At 41.7% G+C, this 24237-nt stretch overlaps 1 protein-coding gene across 1 annotated transcript in view; it reads right to left on the bottom strand.

Annotated features, from left to right (window-relative positions):
- Positions 1 to 24237, bottom strand: part of aebp1b (AE binding protein 1b) — a 67591-nt gene that overhangs the window by 23754 nt on the left and 19600 nt on the right. The window contains exons 5-9 of the mRNA XM_041209461.1: positions 23899 to 23973; positions 19064 to 19177; positions 15812 to 15892; positions 9786 to 9860; positions 5725 to 5834 (exon numbers count right to left, since the gene is read on the bottom strand). Of these exons, the coding sequence (XP_041065395.1) occupies positions 5725 to 5834; positions 9786 to 9860; positions 15812 to 15892; positions 19064 to 19177; positions 23899 to 23973 (455 nt within the window). The remainder of the gene's footprint in view (positions 1 to 5724; positions 5835 to 9785; positions 9861 to 15811; positions 15893 to 19063; positions 19178 to 23898; positions 23974 to 24237) is intronic.

The following is a 24237-nucleotide window of genomic DNA, read 5'->3' as shown; positions in this document are numbered from 1 at the left end:
ATCTGATGGTGGTTTGACCATAACACACCTCCTCAGGACTGTGAAGAGTCTTAGTTCTCTGTGCCACCTTCTTCCTGCAGGTCCAAGCTTCATTATTGTGTACTGTTCAGCACACTACGGAGACCCTGGCTGGTCCATGCTAAAGAACACCTTCAGCTTTGTCTCAGGCACCTAAAGCACATGTTCAGCCAATGGCCCGCTCTGTGACACTTCTGGTTATCATGTGGCTTTCATTGTTACTCCTAAACCTCACTGGTCAGATTCCTTATGTGTGTCATCAGCCATGTTTTAAGTGGGTATCCCTTGTCTGCAAGGAGCCAACCAGTAAGTCTGCTTCAAGGTGCAAAGCAATTCAGGAGGATGATCTGTTACAGGAAGAAAGCATCAGAGCTGCTGCCCAAGACTTTTGCACACCTGCATAAACATCTTTATGTATATTGATGGAATGGAAGCCCTTGTCATTGACAAATACTCCTGGGTGATCTGGAGGTACCTCAGATGCCACATGCATGCAATTGATGATGCTCTGCACCTGTGAGAGGCCAGATAGAGCCACAACTTAAGCATCCACCCACTCACCCTGACTGGCTTCAATGGTGGGAAACAAACCGAATGCATTTGTAGAATGCCGACTGCAAGATCCTGCACATGTTTTTGGCATAAACTGAAAAGGAATCAGAGGCAAAGAAATTGAGGGAGGTGGTAACTTTGACAGCCACTGGTAAAGTTTGGCTACAAGATTCAGTGACAACAGGCCTTGCTTCAGCATGCTGCAAATGTCAGCCACTCCCTGACCTGAGACCTGAGCCTCCTGAGACATTGGTGTTCCAGCACTTCAAGGAAGTTTATCCTCTGTCTGTACACCTTGTATTGTGTGTATGGCTTCCTGAAAGCTGCACTTCTGCTCATCTCCTCTCTTGCTGTGGGGGGAGCAAGTCCGCGAGGAGCAGGCTATTGCTGCTCCTACTCCTGTTGGCACTGGTCCCTTTGTAGGTGCTCCATCTGGTGATGTTGCGCTGCTGGTCACCTTGTTCCTGATCTGAGGTTCAGAGTAAACAGCATAAGCAGTACCCATATAGATCTGACACATCAGAGCTCCAAAGTACAGATCAGATGTCCACGCTTTTAAAGTTGTAAAAGTAACCTCTGGAGTTTTGAAAGTTACCACTCAGCACAAATACTGTGAACAAAGCCTTTCGCACAGTCAGGCAATAAGCAGCTGAAATTTCAGTACTATTAGCATATTTCCCTGTCATGTCTTCAGCCCCCTAAATTGCTTCTGTGTTTTTGCTTTGCTTTCACTAGCAAGTTCCAGGAAACCCATGGCCAACAGTTGTTTCAACTATGTTACTACTACTGTAGTTGAGCAATTACATCATGAAATTGATAACCCGTCCCTCCCAAGGTTGCTTGCAGGTAGCCTAATGCATTGCAGTTAAATAGGGAAGGTAATGGGTGTTGGAGCAGCCTTCCTGATGTGCTGTAAATTTCCAGGGTTTATGATGTTATTTCTAATACAGAGACTTGGTTGAAGGATGGACAGGATTGGCAGATTCAGTATTCCATTGTAAATACGTTCCAGTATTTAGATGCTTCAGGCAGGATAGAGAGGGATGTAGAAGAGGTGGGAGAGTTGCACTGCTGGTTAAGGGGAATATCACAGCTGTACGACAGGAGGACACCTCGGTGGGCTCATGCAGCGAGGCAGTATGGATAGAGCTCCGGAATAGGAAGGGTGCAGTCACAATGTTGGGGGTTTACTGTAGGCCTCCCAACTGCCGGCGGGAGATTGAGGAACAGTTTTGTAGGCAGATTTTGGAAAGATGTAAAAGCAATAGGATTGCTGTGGTGGGTGATTTTAACTTTCCCAAAATGACTGGGAATCACTTAGTGCTAGGGGTTTGGATGGTGCAGAATTTGTAAGGTGCATCCAGGAGGGCTTCCTGAGACAATATGTAGATAGTCCAACTAGGGAAGGGGCAATACTGGACCTGGTATTAGGGAATGAACCCGGCCAGGTGGTTGAAGTTTCAGTAGGGGAGCATTTCGGGAAAAGTGACCCTAATTCAGTAAGTTTCAAGGTACTGGTGGATAAGGATAACAGGAGTCCTCGGGTTAAGGTGCTTATTTGGAGGAAGGCAAATTATAACAATATTAGGCAGGAACTGAGGAATCTAGACTGGAGACGGATGTTTGAGGGCAAATCAACAACTGACATGTGGGGGGGCTTTCAAATGTCGGTTGATAAGAATTCAGGACCGGCATGTTCCTGCTAGGATGAAGGATAAGCATGGCAATTTTCAGGAACCTTGCATAACGAAGGATATTGTGAGATTAGTCAAAAAGAAAAGAAGCATTCGTAAGGGCTAGAAGGCTGGGAACAGATGAAGCCCATGGAGAATATAAAGAAAGTAGGAAGAAACTTAAGCAAGGAGTCAGGAGGGCTAAAAGGGGTCATGAAAAGTCACTGGCAACCAGGATTAAGGAAAATCCCAAGGCCTTTTATACATATGTAAAAAGCAAGAGGGTAGCCAGGGAAAGGGTAGGCCCACTCAAGGACAGAGGTGGGAATCTGTGTGTGGAGCCAGAAGAAATGGGAGAGATACTAAATGAATACTTCTCATCAGTATTCACGAAAGAGAAGGATTTAGCGGTCGATTTGTCTAGGGAAGAGTTTGTAGAAAGCCTGGATCATGTTGAGATCAAAAAAGAGGTGTTAGGCGTCTTGAAGAATATTAAGGTGGATAAGTCCCCAGGGCCAGATGGGATCTACCCCAGAGTACTGAAGGAGGCAAGGGAGGAGATTGCTGGGGCCTTGACAGAAATCTTTGTATACTCACTGGCTACGGGTGAGGTCCCAGAGGACTGGAGAATGGCCAATGTTGTTCCATTGTTTAAGAAGGGTAGCAGGGATAATCCAGGAAATTACAGGCCGATGAGCCTTACCTCAGTGGTAGGGAAATTATTGGAGAAGATTCTTCGTGACAGGATTTACTACCATCTGGAAGCAAATGGGCGTATTAGTGAGAGGCAGCATGGTTTTGTGAAGTGGAGGTCGTGTCTCACTAACTTGATCGAGTTTTTCGAGGAAGTGACAAAGATGATCGATGATGGAAGGGCAGTGGATGTTATATACATGGATTTCAGTAAGGCCTTTGACAAGGTCCCTCATGGAAGACTGGTACAGAAGGTAAAGTCGCATGAGATCAGAGGTGAGCTGGCAAGATGGATATAGAATTGGCTTGGTCATAGAGGACAGAGGGTAGCAGTAGAAGGGTGCTTTTCTGAATGGAGAGCTGTGACTAGTGGAGTTCCACAGGGATCAGTGCTGGGACCTTTGCTGTTTGTAGTATACATAAATGATTTGGAGGAAAATGTAACTGGGCTAATTAATAAGTTTGCAGACGACACTAAGGTTGGAGGAGTTGCATATAGTGAAGAGGTTTGTCAAAGGATACAACTGGATATAAGATCAGTTGGAGACTTGGGCGGAGAAATGGCAGATGGAGTTTAATCCGGACAAATGTGAGTTAATGCATTTTGGAAGATCTAATACAGGCAGGAATTATACAGTAAATGGCAGAACCCTTAAGTGCATTGATGGGCAGAGGGATCTGGTTGTACAGATCCACAGGTCACTGAGAGTGGCAACACAGGTGGATAAGGTAGTCAGGAAGGCATATGGCACGCTTGCCTTCATTGGCAGGGGTATTGAGTATAAAAGCTGGGAAGTCATGGTGCAGCTGTATAGAACCTTGGTTAGGCCACACTTGGAATATTGCGTGCAATTCTGGTCGCCACATTACCAGAAGGATACGGAGGCATTGGAGAGGGTGCAGAGGAGGTTTACCAGGATGCTGCCTGGTCTGGAGGTTATTATGAGGAGAGGTTGGAGAAACTCGGATTGTTCTCACTAGACCGACAGAGATTGAGGGGCGACTTGATAGAAGTTTACAAAATTATGAGTGACATGGACAGAATAGATAGTCAGAAGCTTTTTCCCAGGGTGGAAGAGTCAATTACTAGGGGACATAGATTTAAGGTGAGAGGAGAAAACTATAGAGGAGATGTGCAGGGCAAGTTTTTTACGCAGAGGGTAGTAAGTGTCTGGAATTTGCTGCCAGAGGAGATGGTGGAAGCAGGTGCAATAGTGGTGTTTAAGAGGCAGCTTGACAAATACATGAATAGGATGGGAATAGAGGGATACGGACCCCGGAAGAACAAAATGTTTTAGTTGACGGGCAATATGATCGGCGCAGGCTTGGAGGGCCGAAGGGCCTGTTCCTGTGCTGTACTTTTCTTTGTTCTGTGTTCTCTACTGTTGAATCGTTTTGGTACAGTGTTCCTGAAGTTTTAGAGATAATTTACTGTACTCTGTTGACATCAGCTTGATTGCTGGAAAGAATGTTCTGGATTAAAACTATGCCAGAGAGTTAAAAATACTTATATCTAGAATACATATCAGTAGTTGGTTGGAGATGTGATAATGATGACATCATCTGCATTCAGAAGGCAAAAATAACATTCCAGTCCCTTTATGTAAACTATTTTGTACTGGGATTTATCACTTCTAGACTGCACTGCTGTCACTGTCCCCAGCCGAGAATAAATGGAGGCTATATACGAAACACAACAGCAGATTATGGAATATGAAAGAATGATGTTGAAAGACGTAAATTAGGGGCAAATGTGGCTGAGGGGTTAGCATTCTCACCTCTGAGTCAAATCCCAATCCAGAGACTAGGTTGCCACTTCACTGATGCACTGTTGGAAGTGCTGTCTTTTAGATGAGGCTTTAAACCAAGACCCCTTTCCCCACAAATGTAAAAGATGCTGGCACTGTATCAAAGAAGAATGTGGTGGGGAACTTATGCCTGGTGTTCTGGCCAATATTTATTCTTCAATTAATGTCGTTAAAACAGATTATTTCTTCATTATTGCATTGCTGTTTATGGAAGCCTGCTGTGCACACATTGGCTGCTGTACTTCCTACATTGCAACAGTGACTATACTGATGATTACGGATAATGCCACCTGTTTTACATCCCTACGAATATTCAATTTCAGCTCCAATTATTGTGAAACAACAATAATGTCAGCATGTGTGAAACTGGTAGGATACAGGATAATGCTGAATCTCAGGTGCAAGAGCTTTGTTCTTATATTTCTACTTCAAGTCCTCTACGTGGGAGCTGGCACATGGCCCTTGCAGTCCCCATGATTGATAAACTTGCACTGAATGTACAGCTATGATATTTTCCAGCTTGGATGGGAAGTTGTCTAACTTTGTGTTTACGGTCTCTGTGAGCACTCTCTGGCCCAACGCAGTGTGAAAGCCTCAGAGCAACAATGAGGATGTTAATTGAATGTTGTGAGATGAAGGATGGTTGGACAGGTGGCTTTGGTGAATGTTATCCTTGTTCTGTAATTCTGCCCATTGCTCAATTGATGTGCATAATACTGATTTTATTAGGTTTGCTGGGCTTACGGGTGAGTTTGGTTGAAAAGTTGAACTGTTGATGATTAGCAGTGTCTGGATCTGCTCTCAAGCCTCAGGATGCACGATGCTTTGCTGTAACTACTATGTCACCTTGTTTCTTATATGTTATGCTGCAGTGTTAGTTTTTGGAGGAAAATAAAAAACATACAACCTTTAATGGCAATAGAAAGGAATTATGATTGTGTGTTAAAGTGGATGTGTGCCACAAACCAGAGACCCCTCACCTGCATGTTAAGTCGAATACGCTGAGGGCCAAGTCCATGTCGCAGAAAGGAAGATGCTGTTAATTGTTCATCAGCAACTTCATGGGACTCGAGACCCAAAGGAGGGCATTCTGAAAATGAGAGATGGAGTTAGTTGATGGACTAAAGATGGGAGAATTAGATTTTCCTACAAATATATATTATTGGTACAGGACATTTTCTGACAGTAGAATTCTCTGTTTGGTGATGTGTGAACATAGAAATGGCTCTTGTAAGATTGCAAATGCTGAGGTTTCACATAATTAGTCTCCTTTTAATCAGTCTAGCCATTAAAAAGGTTATGAAATATTTCCAAATTCAATCTTTATTTAAGTCATAACAGAAATATCTGGTAGCCCAACCAATCTTCCAAACAAATTTAACCAAATTCAAGAGATGACTTGCAGTGAAAAGCTCTTGCAGCTTGGCAATGGGTATATGATTCAGTGCTTACACATTTATATGTCGCATCGACGGTGTACATCAAAACTATACATGGGCACATTAGCACCTGCATATACATGGTTTGTCAGGAGTCTAGCATCTACATATTCATGCTCACTCAGGATGATCTAGTACCTCCATATACTTGCTAAGTTAGGACAATCTAGTGCCCACTAATGCTGACTACATCATAGCAGACTAGTGCCTGCAAAGATATACCTGTCCAGACATGCATGTGAATAACTTTAGAAGGAAAACTTGAAATCAAAACTTATATGAATAAAGCATATAAGAAACAGTTTAATTGTTAAGTAATTTAACCTAAATCATGAGAGCAACACAAGTCTGTAAGTGGGGCACTTTAACAAATTGTTTATTCATATTAGTTCTAAAATTAGCATCTAACATATTATGTCGCTTAAACAGTACTAAAAAATATCTTTTAAATTCTTTATGTAACTAATGAATGCAGTGTATCCTCCAGAGAGCCAAGTCTATTGATCTTGAAACCATTACCAACACAATCTTTGTTCGTGGCCAAGTAACCAGCAGAAGAATTGTCTAGTACAATCCAGATGTTAAAAACAGGAAACTGGAAACAACTGTGGTGATAGGGTGGGAGTGATATTCAGCAGAAATAACTGTAGCAATCGAGCAATAATACCACATTGCTAATTAGGGGTAATAACTAGCAATAAAGATAAAATGCTATTTGCGATCTCTAGCAATACAGTATTTGATTGATATTCAGGGTATATAACTAGCAACTCAGAACCGGTTTGCTTTTCAGGGGCAGTAACTGTAGCTATAGAATTAAACGGCTATTCAGGGACAACAACTAGTAAGAGGAGACTGGATTGTTATTCTGTTGCAATAACTATCAGTAGAGCTTGGACTGCAACCTAGATATTTTGGTAGCTTTCTGAGTTGATTGCCATCATTGGTTCAGGGGACAGGTCATTCCAGCATTGAATTTACCTTCAAGAGCAGATATTAAGCATCTCAGGGGAAACTGCAACACCTCACTAGTCACTGACAAGTTAAACTGAGGGTCTGATGCTTAGTTCCAGACTTAATTTCAATTACAATCCCTTGGGCACATACTTAGGAGACAGAAACTAGAACACCTGGTTGCAACTGGTGAAATTGAGGGGAGCAGAGCAAGAAGGAGGAAAATGAGGAAATATACCGATAGCTTAAGAAGCAGAACAGGTACAAGATTTGAGAACAACACCAAGATGTTGGCTGTAATCAAAGACCATGAAAGTTGGAGAGCTATGCACCGACATTGCAAAACATGATGCCCGAAGAAGTGCGAATATCCTTGGACTGAGTCTCACCACCTTGAAAAGGGCCTTGTAGTATTTGTATCACAAAACTACAGCTATTTTGATTGCTGGTACTGTTATCATCAGTGTGCATTTATTTTCTCCATATTTGTTAATAATTTGTCATTTTTTGTCACAAATTTTGATTAGATTCTTTAAGTAGCTATGCATAGATCTTGTAAAATAATAGATTTTTGTAGATGTATTTCATGCTAAGCTGCAGCCATGACTACTGTATATCATTTGAGAGTGTGATATGTGGCGATGCCTTAAAGTGGGCAGCATTTTGTTACTTGTATTTGTTATGTGCTTCCTCCTCCTTGAGGTACCATGGACTTTATGATTATGTGGGAAAATATTGCAGTGCTTTGCCATTGCCTTATGCAGTATGGCTGACCAGGAAAGTCTCCTGCTCGCCATCAGGCATATCAGAAAGATTTACAGGCTGATAATCAACCTGTGTTGCCACATTATGAATGCACATTCCGTGGCCATCAAGTTCTGGAGTGGGACTTGAACCCAGTTGAACCCAGAGGTAGGGATGCTACCATTGCGCCATGTTATGTGCCTATTTGTATGAAAGAAAACAAGTATAATTTATATAAATGCAGGAAGGGGATAATGTTCAGCTACACAAAATTTAAAGCCTTCAAATGGTTAACCCTATGCAGACTGCAGTAATCTAAAGTGTGTTGGGTTTTCATTTTCTCAGTTGAAGTTAATTTTTTGACACTAGTTCAAAACGCATATGAACTGTCTGGTTGGAATTTTATTTTTCTATTGCTAGGACCACCAGCAACCACCCCCGCCCCCACCCTGGCCCCTCAACTAAGTCAGCATCCAGGAGCTACCAGGCCCAGTGAAGGGGAGTGTGGGACAATTCTGCCACCGCAGGCCAGTCTTTATCAATGCAAGAGTTAAAATCCCTGTTATTACATCCATGCACTTCTTGTAGGTACATCTGTACTGTATTAGGCCTGGTCTGACTTTGGCTTAGATTTGCTGGTGTGGCAGTTCAATTTAGAGGTAGGCATTTGTGCCAACAATAGCACAACAGTTTCTAAAACCTCAACAAATATTGACTTTGGGTGAGATTAATGCCATAACGGCGTTGATGGACCAAATCTGATCAGAATTAGAAGAGGTCATCATAAACATACAATGCCTGAGGGAATACAAGTCATGTTATGTAAGAACTGTGCAAATTTGGACTGCTGCTTTACACACCACATCAATGGCATTCTTCAAAGAAAGGGTGTGCAGATCCGGGACTTAGACTTGACCTGGAGACAGTATGACTCCATGGTAGGGTTTTCTTCTGGAAATGTTATAAGAGCAATCAATTAAATATAACAGTTTGTGTCTGCACTACTTTATTAACTGAGATTAAATGCTATAGGTGTCGAATCCTGCAGAATTTCTAACAGCTGACTAGAGAGTCAGTCTGCAGACCAGATTTTACAGAGTTAGGACAACTCCGGAGACCTTTGAAGATGGCAGACGGGACCCGGATGCGGAAGTCCCAGGACCATTTCCAGCCAATAGCATTTTTGCTGGTAGAAGGGCACGGGGTGTGAATCATACAGGCAGGGAAACTGAACTCAGCAGGACCATTTGAAAATAGTGCTCAATTTAAACAGGCACCATTTTTGCTGTTCCAAGAGCCTTATCCTACAGTGTAGGAGTCATGAATTTATGAAGGAGACATAAACACTCTTGAAGGGTGGATAAGGTCTGTTTAATCTGAAGTTATTTAAAACCCCAGCCCTTTACAAACAAAAAAACTGGGCTGCATCTATCAATTAGAGTAAAAAAAGCACATGCTGCTGGACTACTTTGATTGATAGGTGATCTGATGTAGTTTAGAAAAAACTATTAACATCCATCCCTGCAGTTTCAATAGCGTTCATTGTTGACATTTCCCAAGGGCTGTTATTACAGCTGAGCCCACTATGAACATTTGGCTGAGTTTCAAAAAGTCTAAGTTTTAAAATTTTTATTGTCCCAGGATCCACAGCCTTTTGGAGAAACGAGTTGCAGGTTATCACAATTATCTTCTATATTAAAAAAAAAAGCTTCCTGATTTCACTCCATTCAACCCTCTTGACACTGTTTAAGAAATTTAAACACATCTTCTGGCTAGACCAACAGTGAGTGTAGCCAGACTGTACCACTGAACTGAATAGAGAACAATTTGAACTGAAAAATGAGCAGGGAGAAACACTAACAATCAAGTCAAAACAATCAATTCCTTAAAAAAATTTCACTCACTTTTTCCCAATGGTGGCAAATATCCATCTGGGTCTATCTCTTCTGGAATCTTCTTAGTAGGTTTCTTTGGTTTCACTGCAAAATATAGAACAATATGTCACTACATTCTTCTTACGCACACCTAATCCTCTGAATACAAGTGTACAGTTCTTTTCATAACCATTTGAATTGTGAGTATCAGTCCACATTGTAACCCTCAGCCGAAACTGTCTAGTCCATATTCTAACCCTAATTCCACGTCCAGACCTTTAATCTCTGAGTACTCAACACACCTTTCTTTTCCAATTTTCTTCCCTGTTGAAGACAATGACAGTTGTTGGCATTTTGCGTGGTTCTGTGGGCACCTATGGCCCAGAAGAATTTCACCGAGGTAGCCATTCTTTGGTTCTGAGCCTTGAAGATGAATGTTGACATCCAATTTGATGGAGGTGAGCACAGGATAGTGTGATTCTGCCCCCATTTGATATTCACACATACATGCTTTCTAGCATGAATAGTGTGAATGAATAGTGATCAGGAATGGAAATCCTAACTAATATCTCTCCTCTCAAGCTGAGCGGTGTTGAGGACAAATGTACTGTGCCAAATTTTGCTGGATCGACGATCATATCTTGGATCCCCTATTCTGTATGGTTTAGTCCCATACCTGTGGGAGCAGCTGTGGACTCCTTTATTATGGGTATTCAAATTATAGCACATTTAACCCTCTAGGTATTCAATGTCCAATACACAGTGTCTGTTCTCTTGATGGAGTCAGTGGGTGAAACTGTAACAAAGATGATGGAATGATTCTGACCTGAGTCACTGAAGGTATTACTCTAGGAAGAAGAGTTCAGAAAAGCCATCATTAGAGCAATAAATTCCCACATCTGAGCTGTGATTTAGAAGGCTGCTTATTGTCATTGGCGTGCACTCTATCTCTGCTAATAAAGTCTGTAAATCCAATCACTGCTAAAGTAAGTCCATTGACAGACATGAGTTCTCCTTTCTATCCTCATTAATTCTTTTGGTTCAGTTGTCAGCCCCCTTGAAAAGGAAGCTGACATTTCTGACTTATTTTTCCTTTCTAACTCTACATTTGATGATCTGGGCAAGAACCGTTCTCTACTGCTCCACATTGCTCTATCAATTTTTTATGTTTGTCATTTTAAAAAATTCATTCAGGGGATGTGGGCTTTGCTGGCTAGGCCAGCATTTATTGACCATCCCTAGTTGCCCTGTATCAGATCCCTAACTTTCTGGTCTGTAATAAGACTTCTAGTCTGGATGACATGTCACCTGTTAGGCTGAAGCTCTGTACCTGCAGCCCTTGCCTTTTTCTACTCATTCAGTCTTACTTATTTATTTCTTGGAAATTTACTTATCATCACCTTGTCCCAAAGTAATCTGATTCCTTTATGCTTACATAAAGTTCTTTCTAAAGTCATAGAAATTGTTGTTAATTTGAAGTTATCCTTGTTCATGTAGGTTCATGATTTCTGGTAAAACTTTCCTCATGGCCATCCATTGGTGGTCTTATAGTCTAGCCCATGAACTATGGAACTCTGCTCTTGAGCTCTTGAGTGATGCTTTGTCATCATCTCTAAAGCCTTTGACAAGATCTGTTACTGTATAATTCTTAAAAAGTTACCATCATGCAGTTACCCAACAATGCTATTTTCAGGCTCGTTGAAGATTCTTTCAGATAGTTCTATGTATGCTGCAAGTAATCATCATCTTATTTTTTTAAACACAACTTAGTGATTCTGCACAGCTTTGTCCTCTCTTCCAGTCTGCTCCTTCTCTATACCTGTGATCTTGACCATTCATTTTTTTCTACTATAATCTGTTGCTTATCTTTGCACTCTGAATTCATCGCCCTCTTTCAGTGCACTGAACCATGACTGTGTCTGCACTGTGATGGACTTGAATCATAATAGCTTTATCTCCTTCATGTCCCTTGATGGGACAGTGGAAATTTGGATTTGTTCAGTTCTTTGAAGACATACTTTCATGCTGGATCTGGCATGTCCAGTTGGTAGCCACCACCTTTGTCTTTTGGTAGTTCCACCACTGTTCTTCTTTATATATAGACATTCTTGGCTCACTCCTCCCTCTGAATTCAAATGAAATTTCTATATCTCCTCTAATACTAATGCTGCATCTCGAGAACTCATTTCATCTTCATGGCCAGAATTTTACGTTGTTTGACAGAGCATGAAATCACACGAGAAAATGTCTGGCACGTATCCCGACGTCTTCGTGCATTCGCGTGATATTTTGCTCGGCAGACGTGCACAGTAGTTGGAAGCATGCCTGCCAACAATTAAATGGGCAATTATGTCCATTAAGAAGTCAATCGAAAGCGACTTTATGTAGCCCATCACTTTTATGGTTGGCGGATGGGCAATTTTGCTACAACCTTGATCCAAGGCGGGCTGAAATGTCCAGGGTGAAATATAATTAAAAACGATGTCTGGTAACTGAGGTTTTTTGAGTCCTGCTGCCAGGTGCTTGAATGTGCTGCATAGACACTGTTTGCTGAATCTTTTTTCTTCTAATTTAATTTGGACAGGTCTGCAGCTCCCTGAGGCAGCTCCGCAGCAACTAACTGCCTTCCGAGAGCACGTTAAAAGCGCCTACCTGCAGCCTCACTTTTCTCAGCACCCACCACCTTCCTGCTGCTCTCCAGAAGCACTGAGCCTTTCTCAGTACGCGTTTCATGCTAGCTGCCCATTAATTGGTAAGCCAGTGTGTTTCAGGCCCATGTCATACTTCTCCTCCCCTTCTGTAAAGTAGAGCTCTCTATAAAAATTTGTGCAAAACTTATATACTGCCCCCATATATGGGATGAATCTTCTTCCACCTGTCTCAGACTCTTGCATAGAAGAAAAAGCTTGTTATCTATCGGGCTATCCTTATGTCACTTCCAGACTTTAATTACCCTCTGTTTCTTAACCTTATTGTCTGTCATTTTATTGATACACTACGATGCTTCCATTCTATTTTTCTGGTTTAACCTCAAATAGATCATAATGAATGTTCCTCCTCCTTCCATTCTCTCTTCATTCGCACCCCATATTCATTGCATCGAAACAAAACTTATTGCATCGTTTCCCAGACTAACTCGTTCTTTCTCAGATCCTTAAACCAGGAGGATTTCTCAGTGCTACAGTAATTTTCTCCTGTTGCAATATTTTGAAACCTAAGGTTGATGTAATCAAGAGTGGGAAAGAGGTCAATCAAGAAGTGTTAGTCCTGAGGCTTTGATGCTTTACTTAGGTTTCTTAATTTAAGAAATTTTTACATTATGAAGGGGTTGTTTCTTTAATGTAATAGGAAGTCATACTATAGTGCTGATTAAAATAAGGCACTAACTTTGGTTTTAACAGTGACAGTGCTTAATGGTGCAAAATTTGCAGTGATATGGGATTGAAATAATGCCATTGCATTCACTGAAGTTGGAAATATTGCAAGGAATTGATGTGAGAAAGCGTTATGAGAAGAGCACCTTACAGAAGATGCATTTGGAATTCAGTGTAAATGTTCCTCTGGACAAAGCATGCAGACCTTCTTCTCTTCACTGCACTATCCCTCTCGCCACCACACTCCCTGTCCATAATTCCATTATTGTTCAAGATTACACTATTGTTCCAAGATATTTGTCTGTTACTATTCATAATGCGAACTCATTTTATGTTGGACTGGGGAGTTATTTTTCTTTTAACTCCCCATTGATTGTTGAAAGCCACACACCTCGTTTGTCCAAATGGGTAGGCGTGTGGCTAGACCTCCATCAGTGCTGCATTGGTGCAGCATCTGGATTGTGCATAAGACTAGCCTGCTCCCTTCTCCTCTGTCCTGTTGGGGACTTTCATAGTTTTGCCTTTGTTCAGTAATTTCTTGATTTCTTTATACTGGCCATAGTAAATAAACAAGACCAGTACCTTGGTTACCGTTAGCTGTTTCTACAATCATCTGGAAACTATATTACAGTCTCAGATGCAAAAGGGACACTTCAGCTATGTTATGCCTTGGCAATATTTCTGGACACCTTTCTGCTCAGATGTCTTTGTCACAATTTTGAATCTTTTGGTCACTTTTTCCATGTAAGGTCTTGACCTTAGCTATGTTAAGATGTGTTTTCTTTAGTAAACCTTGCCTAAAAGAGTGTGGATTCTCAAGGCAGCCAGATACTTTATGGATAAAGGAATTGGGATGTTGCTTCCCTGAGACCCAAACAATGGGGAGGTAATTCATCGGTAGTGTTTGATTATCCAGATAGATACTCTGCAGTAGCTTGGTTCTGAAAAACTTCTGTTGCCATAGAGGATGGTTTTTAAAATTCGAAATAAATGCATTAAATGAGAATCAAGATATAAAATGCTACAAAGGGAGTAAACTGGTGTCTGGAGAAATTATACCTTTAAATTGAGATAGGCACTTCACCAAAACGAGCTAATGTCTTTTGTTTTATTTTTGTAGTAGAACACAAACAGAATTTTTCTACTGACTATTAAATGTCTCTCATTGGGATTGGTGTTGTATCTGTTTTACCTATAGTGGAGGATTAGAGCAATTTATGAACCAAACAATGGTATTGTTCCTTATGCCTCTTGGTCAACCTCCAGGAAAATCAGAGCAACACGTGTAACGAGATACAGGATCCAATCCATATCACAAGAGACCTTCATTGTTGCACTTCCAGATCTTGCTACCATATGGCACAAAATAGGAAGCAATTGACAAGATCACTTATGGGAGCGACTAACCAAGTATATACCTGTGGCGCACCTGAATTCCTGGTTCTTGACTAATTTGACATTTCAGGTACAGACAGACAGACTGAAAGCTGTCTTTGAAATTTATTGCATTGGCATATCTATTTATATGGAGAAATATTCCATGCAGTTGATAGCCTGTGAATACATGTTGATCTAATTTAGTTTTGAGCGATGCAGTTCTCCAATGGCTTTTGTTTCAGCATACCTTCAAGATATTGAATGAAATATCTGAGATTGACTATTTCAGAAGCCAATCAGAGGAGTTTAAAGCCAACAGAGGGACTGAACTAGATATGACTCCATGTCAGCATTTAACCATGTAAGAAATTAATGATTTTGATTTGAGTTTATGGTGAAACGCAGCACAGGCAGAAGCATCTTTGTTGGCTTTAATGGCTGGTGTATGGGAGCAGTAACAGGCAGTAATCATGTTGTCACCACCTTGTATTTGACTTTTACTGAGAATTGAAGAAATCAGAAAGATCATCAATGTTGTCAGAGTGTTTGAAAATGCTGAGGTTAGGAAAATGAAATGAAATGTTGTCATTAACAGCCAGAGGATTCGAGTACAGGAACAGGGATGTCTTGCTGCAATTGTACAGGGCTTTGGTGAGACCACACCTGGAATATTATGTGCAGTTTTAGTCTTCTTATCTGAGGAAGAATGTACTTGCTATAGAGGGAATGCAGCGAAGGTTTACCCGACTGATTCCTGGGATGGCGGGACTGACATATGAGGAGAGATTGAGTCGATTAGGATTATGTTCGCTGGAGTTCAGAAGAATGAGGGGGGATTTCATAGAAACCTATAAAATTCTAACAGAACTAGACAGGGTAGATGCAGGAAGGAAGTTCCTGATGGTGGGGGAGTCCAGAACCAGGGGTCACAGTCTGAGGATATGGGGTAGACCATTTGGGACTGAGATGAGGAGAAATTTCTTCACCCAGAGAGTGGTGAGCTTGTGGAATTCATTACCACAGAAAGTAGTTGAGACCAAAACATTGTATGTTTTCAAGAAGGAGTTAGATATAGCTGTTGGGGGCGAAAGGGATCAAAGAGTATGGGGAGAAAGTGGGAGCAGGCTATTGAGTTGGATGATCAGCCATGATCATAATGAATGGCAGAGCAGGCTCAAAGGGCCAAATGGCCTACTCCTGCTCCTAGATTCTATGTTTCTATGACATTTGGCACAAACAAGGGTTTCATGATTATAACACAGGCAGAAAGCAAAAGTATACGTCATTGTCATAAAAAATACATACAGTTATCTTCATTCCAAGGATATTCCTCCCATATATCTTCATAGTCGTATATTTCATCAGGTTTAGGCTCTTTAGGTTGCACTGAAAAATACAGAATCCATTTTATGCTGAATTAATCTATATTTGTCACAGCCAGGATTACACTGCTGGATCAAAGGTGATATACTCCAGTTCCATTCAATGCTGTTCATAGCTCTACAATTTGTACTGAGAATAGGAGTGTTACATTTTCTTCTTATAGGCAATGGACACCTCTCTATTCAGTTCTGAATGTTTCAGTTTACTAACTGCAAAGTAAAATTGCTGTGCGAATAAACTAGGAGAGGTTCACTTCATAGAAATCAGACAACTGAAGGTTGAAAATCCAAAATAAAAAGAGAAAATGTTGGAAAAGCAAAACAGGTGATTCAGCGTCTGGAAGAAAAATAACACTATTTGGATGGAGACCCTTCAGTGTGATGTACTGATGGAAGATCCCACCAAAATATTAATTTGCTATTTCTCTTTCCGTTGCTGACTGACCAACTGTATGTTCAGAATTTTCAGTTTTTATTTTAGTCATTCTCCTTAGTTAACCAGATTCTTTATTCTCCATGACTTTTAAATCATTTATATTAAATAACCTCTTGTAAGGCTCTGCTCCATTGAAGGTTACTGTTTGCTGGAAGCTTTTGCTGCATTGTCACACTTGCAGTATTTATGTCAAGGTGGGCAACAGCAAATTAGAAGCCTGTTGTCTTCTATGGAAATAAAAATTGGGAAATGTGTAGAATAAGCTGCTGATTGACCATCATCCATTTCATGCTATCAAGCAAAATCAAAACTACTTCCATTGAGTAAGGATGCTGAGTAATTTTGATTTTGTGGTTCTTTTTTGCATTGTTTTGGAATTGTGAATGCCAAAGGCAATTGGAAGACTGCAAACTCATTTTGTATAGGATCTTTACCACAATCCTACTTTCATCTTATCAACATATCCTAGGAATTCAGGTGTCAGATATGAAAGATCAGTGTGTAAACTCATTACTTTTAGTCCTTCTTTGACTGCAGTATCGAAATTGCTATATTCTATTGTGCCAATTTCCCAGCTCAGCAGAGTGAGCTACATCCGTGATTCCTCTGACACCTTACGTCACATCAACAATTTCCAGCTCCCTGGCCCCAACCGCTTCCTCTTCACCATGGACGTCCAATCCCTCTACACCTCCATCCCCACCAGGATGGTCTGAGGGCCCTTAGCTTCTTCCTCGAACAGAGGCCCGAACAATCCCCATCCACCACTACTCTCCTCCATCTGGCTGAACTTGTTCTCACAGTGGACAATTTCTCCTTCAACTCCTCTCACTTCCTCCAAATAAAAGGTGTGGCTATGGGTACCCGGATGGGCCCCAGCTATGCCTGTCTCTTTATGGGGTATGTGGAACATTCCTTGTTCCAGTCCTACTCCGGCCCCCTTCCACAACTCTTTCTCTGGTACATCGATGATTACTTCGGTGCCGCTTCATGCTCTCGTCGGGACTTAGAAAAATTTATTAATTTTGCTTTCAGTCTCCACCCCTCCATCATTTTCACGTGGTCCATCTCTGACACTTCCCTTCCCTTCCTTGACCTCTCTGTCTCAATCTCTGGTGATAGACTGTCCACCAATATCCATTACAAACCCACCGACTCCCACAGCTACCTCAACTACAGCTCCTCACACCCCGCTTCCTGTAAGGACTCCATCCCATTCTCTCAGTTCCTTCGCCTCCGTCGCATCTGTTCCGATGATGCCACCTTCAAAAACAGTTCCTCTGACATGTCCTCCTTCTTCCTTAACCAAGGTTTTCCACCCACGGTCGTTGACAGGGCCCTCAACCGTGTCCGGCCCATCTCCCGCGCATCCGCCCTCACGCCTTCTCCTCCCTCCCAGAAACATGATAGGGTCCCCCTTGTCCTCACTTATCACCCCACCAGCCTCCGCATTCAAAGGATCATCCTCCGCCATTTCCGCCAACTCCAGCATGATGCCACCACCAAACACATCTTCCCTTCACCCCCACTATCGGCATTCCGTAGGGATCGCTCCCTCCGGGACACCCTGGTCCACTCCTCCATCACCCCCTACTCCTCAACCCCCTCCTATGGCACCACCCCTTGCCCACGCAAAAGATGGAACACCTGCCCCTTCACTTCCTCTCTCCTCACCGTCCAAGGGACCAAACACTCCTTTCAAGTGAAGCAGCATTTCACTTGCATTTCCCCCAACTTAGTCTACTGCATTCGTTGCTCCCAATGTGGTCTCCTCTACATTGGAGAGACCAAACGTAAACTGGGCGACCGCTTTGCAGAACACCTGCGGTCTGTCCGCAAGAATGACCCAAACCTCCCTGTCGCTTGCCATTTTAACACTGCACCCTGCTCTCTTGCCCACATGTCTGTCCTTGGCTTGCTGCATTGTTCCAGTGAAGCCCATCGCAAACTGGAGGAACAACACCTCATCTTCCGACTAGGCACTTTACAGCCTTCCGGACTGAATATTGAATTCAACAACTTTAGGTTGTGAGCTCCCTCCCCCATCCCCACCCCCTTTCTGTTTCCCCCTTCCTTTTTTTTCCAATAAATTATATAGATTTTTCTTTTCCCACCTATTTCCATTATTTTTAAATATCTTAAAATCTTTTATGCTCTCCCCATCCCCACTAGAGCTATACCTTGAGTGCCCTACCATCCATTCTTAATTAGCACATTTGTTTAGATAATATCACCAACTTTAACACCTATGTGTTCTTTTGTTCTATTGTTGTTGACATCTTTTGATGATCTGCTTCTATCACTGCTTGTTTGTCCCTACAACCACACCCCCCCTCCACTTCTCTCTCTCTCTCTCTCCGCCCCCCCCCCCCCAACACCTTAAACCAGCTTATATTTCAACTCTTTCTTGGACTCGAACTCAAGTTCTGTCGAAGGGTCATGAGGACTCGAAACGTCAACTCTTTTCTTCTCCGCCGATGCTGCCAGACCTGCTGAGTTTTTCCAGGTAATTCTGTTTTTGTTTTGGAACTTATCTGATTGACATGTAGTAAAGTATATCCAACGAGAAGATCAGGGTGAAGCATTTTCAGTTAGCAGATTAATAAGAGCTGGTCCAGATAGTGGGATTTCTTTGGCAGTCTTCAATCAGCTGTGCAACTGCAATGTTATGAAGTGTATATAGTGCGTATGGTCACTGAAGCAGTGTCAGAACTGATAGACACACAGGAGGTTACTTACACTCTCCGTATTCATCTGGTTCAACTTCTTCAATCTCCAACTCAAACTCTAGCTCCTTCTCAAGTGTTGGATCATGTGGTTTCTTTGGTTTTCTCTCTGGTCTGCTCCACCCATCTGTAACAAAAAGCAGAATTTGGTTCAAAGGGGGCCTTCGCTTTCCATTTGTCACATGCTGATTTTCAAAGTTTGTGGAAAAAAATCATGGCTGTTACTCAGCTAAATAAAAGAAACCACATTACACTTAACCAGGGCAACATTAGTTATATTAAAAGATAGACTGGAAATTAAGTATGGAGTATTTCAAATGTAAGAATCTTTGAATTTCCCCAGTGGGGCTATATTAGACTCCACTATTTCACAGGAGAATGATGACATACTAATATCCTAATATGAGAACTCATTGCTTTGGATAAGCAGTGGACAAACAGGTACTTTATTTGGGATTTCCTCAACCAGCAAATTAGTTGAGAACATCAGCCTTTTCTCAGTTAGCCTCGTAGCTAATTAGGGGATCTTACTCTGTGATTAGGAGCTCTTGTGGTGCACTGGGTCACGTCCCTGTCTCTGAGCCAGAAGCTCCATTTCAAGTCCCACCCCTGGACTTCATGGCCAAGGAAGGTGTGTTCACAGCATGGCCAAATATATTGACTATCAACCTACAAATACTTCCAATACACACCAATGACAGGCAGTAGCAGCAGGAGAGATTCTTGGTCAGCCATGTGGCGGAAAGGACGTTGGAGCCTCTACCATAACTATACATACCTCCAGACTACAAACTGCATGTAAAATGTGCAAGTTTCCACAGCAACCTGGACTACTTGAGTGAACTATAATATACCACCATCTCTGTGGTTAACATCAGGAGCAAAAGGATTGGTTTGTTATGAATCAGAAGGTTATGGGCTCATGTCCCACTCCAGAGGCTGGAGCACAAAATCTATGCTGACACAAAATTGAAAAGCATGGATGTTCTTCTGTTGTCCTGCCCAACATTTATCTCTCAACCAATACCTGAAACAGACAGTTTGGTCATTATTTCATTGTTATTTGTGGGAGCTTGCTGTGTGCAAATTGGTTATTATGTTTCTTAAATGCCATCAGTAACTAAACTTGAAAAGTACTTAAGAGCACTTTGGAAGGACAGGTTGTGAAATGCGCAACACAAATCTTTCTCTTGAAATGTTGCTATATTTGGACATTCCTTCTGAATTTAGTACTCAATCCTTAGTTGTACAGTACTTCAATATATTCCTATTTTCATGGAGTTTTAGAATTTAGAGCATAGAAAGGAGGTCATTTGACTCCTCACAACTGTGCCAGTAGACTGGATCACTCTGAAGCCCATTTCCCTCTTCTATCATTTCTTTTTCAAGTATTTAACCAATTCCTTTCAAATGATGTTAGAATCATAGCTGTTTACAGCACAGAAGGGGGCCATTTGGCCCATCATGTCCATGTTGGTCAACAAAGATCTGACTACACTAATCCCATTTTCCAGTGTTTGGCCCATAGCCCTGGAGGCTATGGTAATGCAAGTGAATATCTAAATACTTGTTAATTATTACAAGAGTTTCTGACTCAACCACCCTTTCATGCAGTGAGTTCCAGACTCCCACCACCCTCTGGGTGAAAAAATTTCTCCTCAACTCCCCTCTTAGTCTTGTACCTCTTAACTTAAATCTATGCCCTCTAGTTATTGACCCTTCTACTAATGGAAAAAGTACCTTCCGATCCACCCTATCTGTTTCCCTCATAATCTTATAGACCACTATCAGGTCTCCTCTCAACCTTCGCTGCTCCAAGGAAAACAACCTCAGCCTATCCAATCTTTCCTCATAGCTCAGACACTCCAGCCCAGGCAGCATCCTGGTAAATCTCTTCTGCAGCCTCTCTAGTGCAATCACATCCTTCCTATAATGTGGTGACCAGAACTGCACATAGTACTCATGTTGTGGCCTAACCAGCATTTTTATACAGTTCCAGCATAACCTTCCTGCCCTTGTATTCTATTCCTCGGCTAATAAAGGCAAGTACCCCTTTTTAACCACCTTATTTACCTGCTCTGCTACCTTCAGGGATCTGTGGATATGCACATCAAGATCCCTCTGATCTTCAGCACCTTCCAGGGTCCTACCATTCAGAGTGTAATCCCTTACCTTGTTAGTCTTCCCCAAGTACATTACCTCACACTTTTTCAGGTTGAATTTCATTTGCCACTGCTCTGCCCACCTGACCAGTCCATTGACATCCTCCTGCAGTTTACGGTTATCCTCCTCACTATTTACCACCCAACCAATTTGCGTCATCCGCGAACTTCTTGATCTTACCCACTACATTTAAGTCCAAATCATTTATGTACACCAGAAACAGCAAGGGCCCCAGCACTGAGCCCTGTGGAACCTTGTTGGAAATGGACTTCCAGTCACGAAGACATCCCTCTACTAACCCTTTGTTTCCTGCTTCTCAGTCAATTTTGAATCCAATGTGCCACTTTGCATTGGACCCCATGGGCTTTGACTTTTTTGACCAGTCTGCCATGAGGGACCTTATCAAAAGCCTTACTAAAGTCCATGTGGACCACATCAAATGCATTACCCTCATCAACAGTCCTGGTTACCTCCTCAAAAATTTGATCAGATTTGTCAAACACGATCTTCCCTTAACAAATCCATGATGACTATCCCTGATTAATTCGTGTCTCTCTAAGTGCAGATAAATTCTGTCCCTCAGAATTCTTTCTAGTAACTTTCCCACCACTGAGATTAGACTGACTGGCCTATAATTTCCTGGTCCATCCCTTCCTCCCTTTTTTAATAATGGGACAACGTTAGCAGTCCTCCAGTCCTCTGGCTCCTCACTTGTGGCCAGAGAGGATTTGAAAATTACTGCCTGGGCCCCTTATATCTCTTGCCTTGCCTCCCTCAGTAGTCTGGGTTATATCTCATCTGGGCCTGCAGATTTATCTACTTTTAAGGCCGCTAAGCCCACTAGTACCTCCTCTGTCTATATGTTAATTTCCTCTATTATTTCACAGTCCTCCACCCTGATGTCTATACCTGCGTCGTCCTTTTCCATTGTGAAGACCGACGTGAAGTGGTCATTGAGCACTGTACCCACTTCTTCCAGCTTTACAAACAGATTATATATATTGTCCCTAATTGGCTTTACACTTTCCCTCGTTATTCTCTTGCTCTTTAAATTCTTTAAAAACCCCATAAGCTTCTCTTTTTTCCTTAATCCTAACCTTTATGTCCCTTGACATCCAGGGGTCTCCAGACTTGGTCCCCCTTTGTCTTTACAGGAACATATTTGCCCTGTACTCTTGCTATTTCCTCCTTGAATGCCTCCCATTGCTGCATCACAGTTTTATCTGCAAGAAGCTGCTCCCAGTCCACTTGGGCCAAATGGTATCTGATCTTAGTAAAATTAGTCTTTCCCCAGTTTAGAACTTTTATTCCTGGCCTAACCTTATCCTTTTCCATAACTATCCTAAATATAACTGAGTTATGGTCACTATCTCCAAAATGCCCCCCTACTGACATGCCTTCCACTTGCCCAGGCTCATTTCCGAATATTAGGTCCAGCAACTGCTCCCTCCCTTGTTGGGCTTTCTATGTACTGGCTAAAAAAATTCTCCTGGGTGCAATTTAAGAATTTTGCTGCCTCTCTATTTTGCACACTAAAACTATCCCAGTTAATATTTGGATATTTAAAATCCCCTACTATTACTGCCCTATTATTCTTACACTTCTCTGAAATTTGATTACGTATTTGATCCTCTATCTCTCCCTGACTGTTTGGGGGCCTATAGTACACACCCAACAGCATGTTTACCCCATTTGCATTTTTACTTCTGCCCATATGGCCTCATTTCAGGATATCATCCCTCCTCACTGCTATAATTGATTCCTTGATCAATATTGTGACACCCCCCCTCTTCTATCCCCCTCTCTATCTCATCTGAATACTCCATAGCCAGAATTGTTGAGCTGCCACTCCTGCCTTTTTAGCCAAGTTTCAGTCATATCTATGATATCATACTCCCACATGTTATGGCCTCAGTCTCAATTCTTGAGAGAGAATGCTCCATTCTTCCAGTGATTATCCTCAGCCTATGCTCTTTTGTTCCTGATTCTCTAACCAATGAAAACAAACTTTCACCGTTTAGCCCCTCTAACGGTTCATAATTTGGAAAGCTTTTTAAAAATCTCTCTTAACCATTTCTATTTCAGTAGAAAATGTCTCAGTTGTTCTGGCTCTTCTTTATAACTACTTCCTATGTTTTAATATTTAAAAATCTAAACATTTAGTTTCAGTTAAAATATTTATACTGTATCCACTAATTTTCTGAGAACCAAGAATAAATATACACATCAAGCAGGACTTTGAAGCTGGAACGAGCTGTAGAGGCTATGTCTCTTAAATTTCTTTGAAATACTGCCTCTGTTGATCAAAAGATGGTTACCCTCAAACTGTTAAAGACCAATAATGTTATTTTTTTAAGTATCTGATTTTGGAACACAAAGGATGATTCATCCTGTAGGAGGTTTTCTGGAACTTGTATAGCAGTGCTGGCTGATGTTCAGACACTATAAATGAGACTGTTTTTGCAAAATCACTTCCTGCTATTTTTTTTCTTAGATTTTGATTAACCCCTCCGATGAAAGCTCTGATCTCAAGGAGACACTATGTCCACTCAACAATGAGTTAATGTTACACTTGACTTGTATCCAGTGTCATTAGACTAACTACTAATGAGTACAGAAGTTTCCATTTCATAGCTCTGCACTTTCTTTGTTTTTCCAGGGGAAAAAAAAATGTTTTAAACACACATTCGTCCAGGTCTTCATCTATTCCATAATCATAATTCTCTCCATACGACTCAGTTGGAACTTCTGTAGGTTCAGCTGTAAAAGGAAGAAAGAAACATCAGATTTGAATACTTGACATCCAAGAATGGAATTAACTGAAGTACATGGAGCACAGCAAGATGAAGAAGGCCTGTAACTCACCAAGAAATTTCAGAAATAGTCTCTCACAGCACAGAAAATGGCTATTCAGCCCATCATGTCTGTGCCAACACTTAGGAAGAACTATTGAATTAGTCCCACTCCTCCCTCTTCTCCCATAGACGTGCAAAATTTTCCATTTCAATAATGTACTTTATAAGC

This window comes from Carcharodon carcharias, chromosome 17, assembly GCF_017639515.1.
Source record: "Carcharodon carcharias isolate sCarCar2 chromosome 17, sCarCar2.pri, whole genome shotgun sequence".
NCBI lineage: Eukaryota > Metazoa > Chordata > Chondrichthyes > Lamniformes > Lamnidae > Carcharodon > Carcharodon carcharias.
Note: the sequence above shows the minus strand (reverse complement) of the source record. Positions and strands in the feature narration are given on the sequence as shown.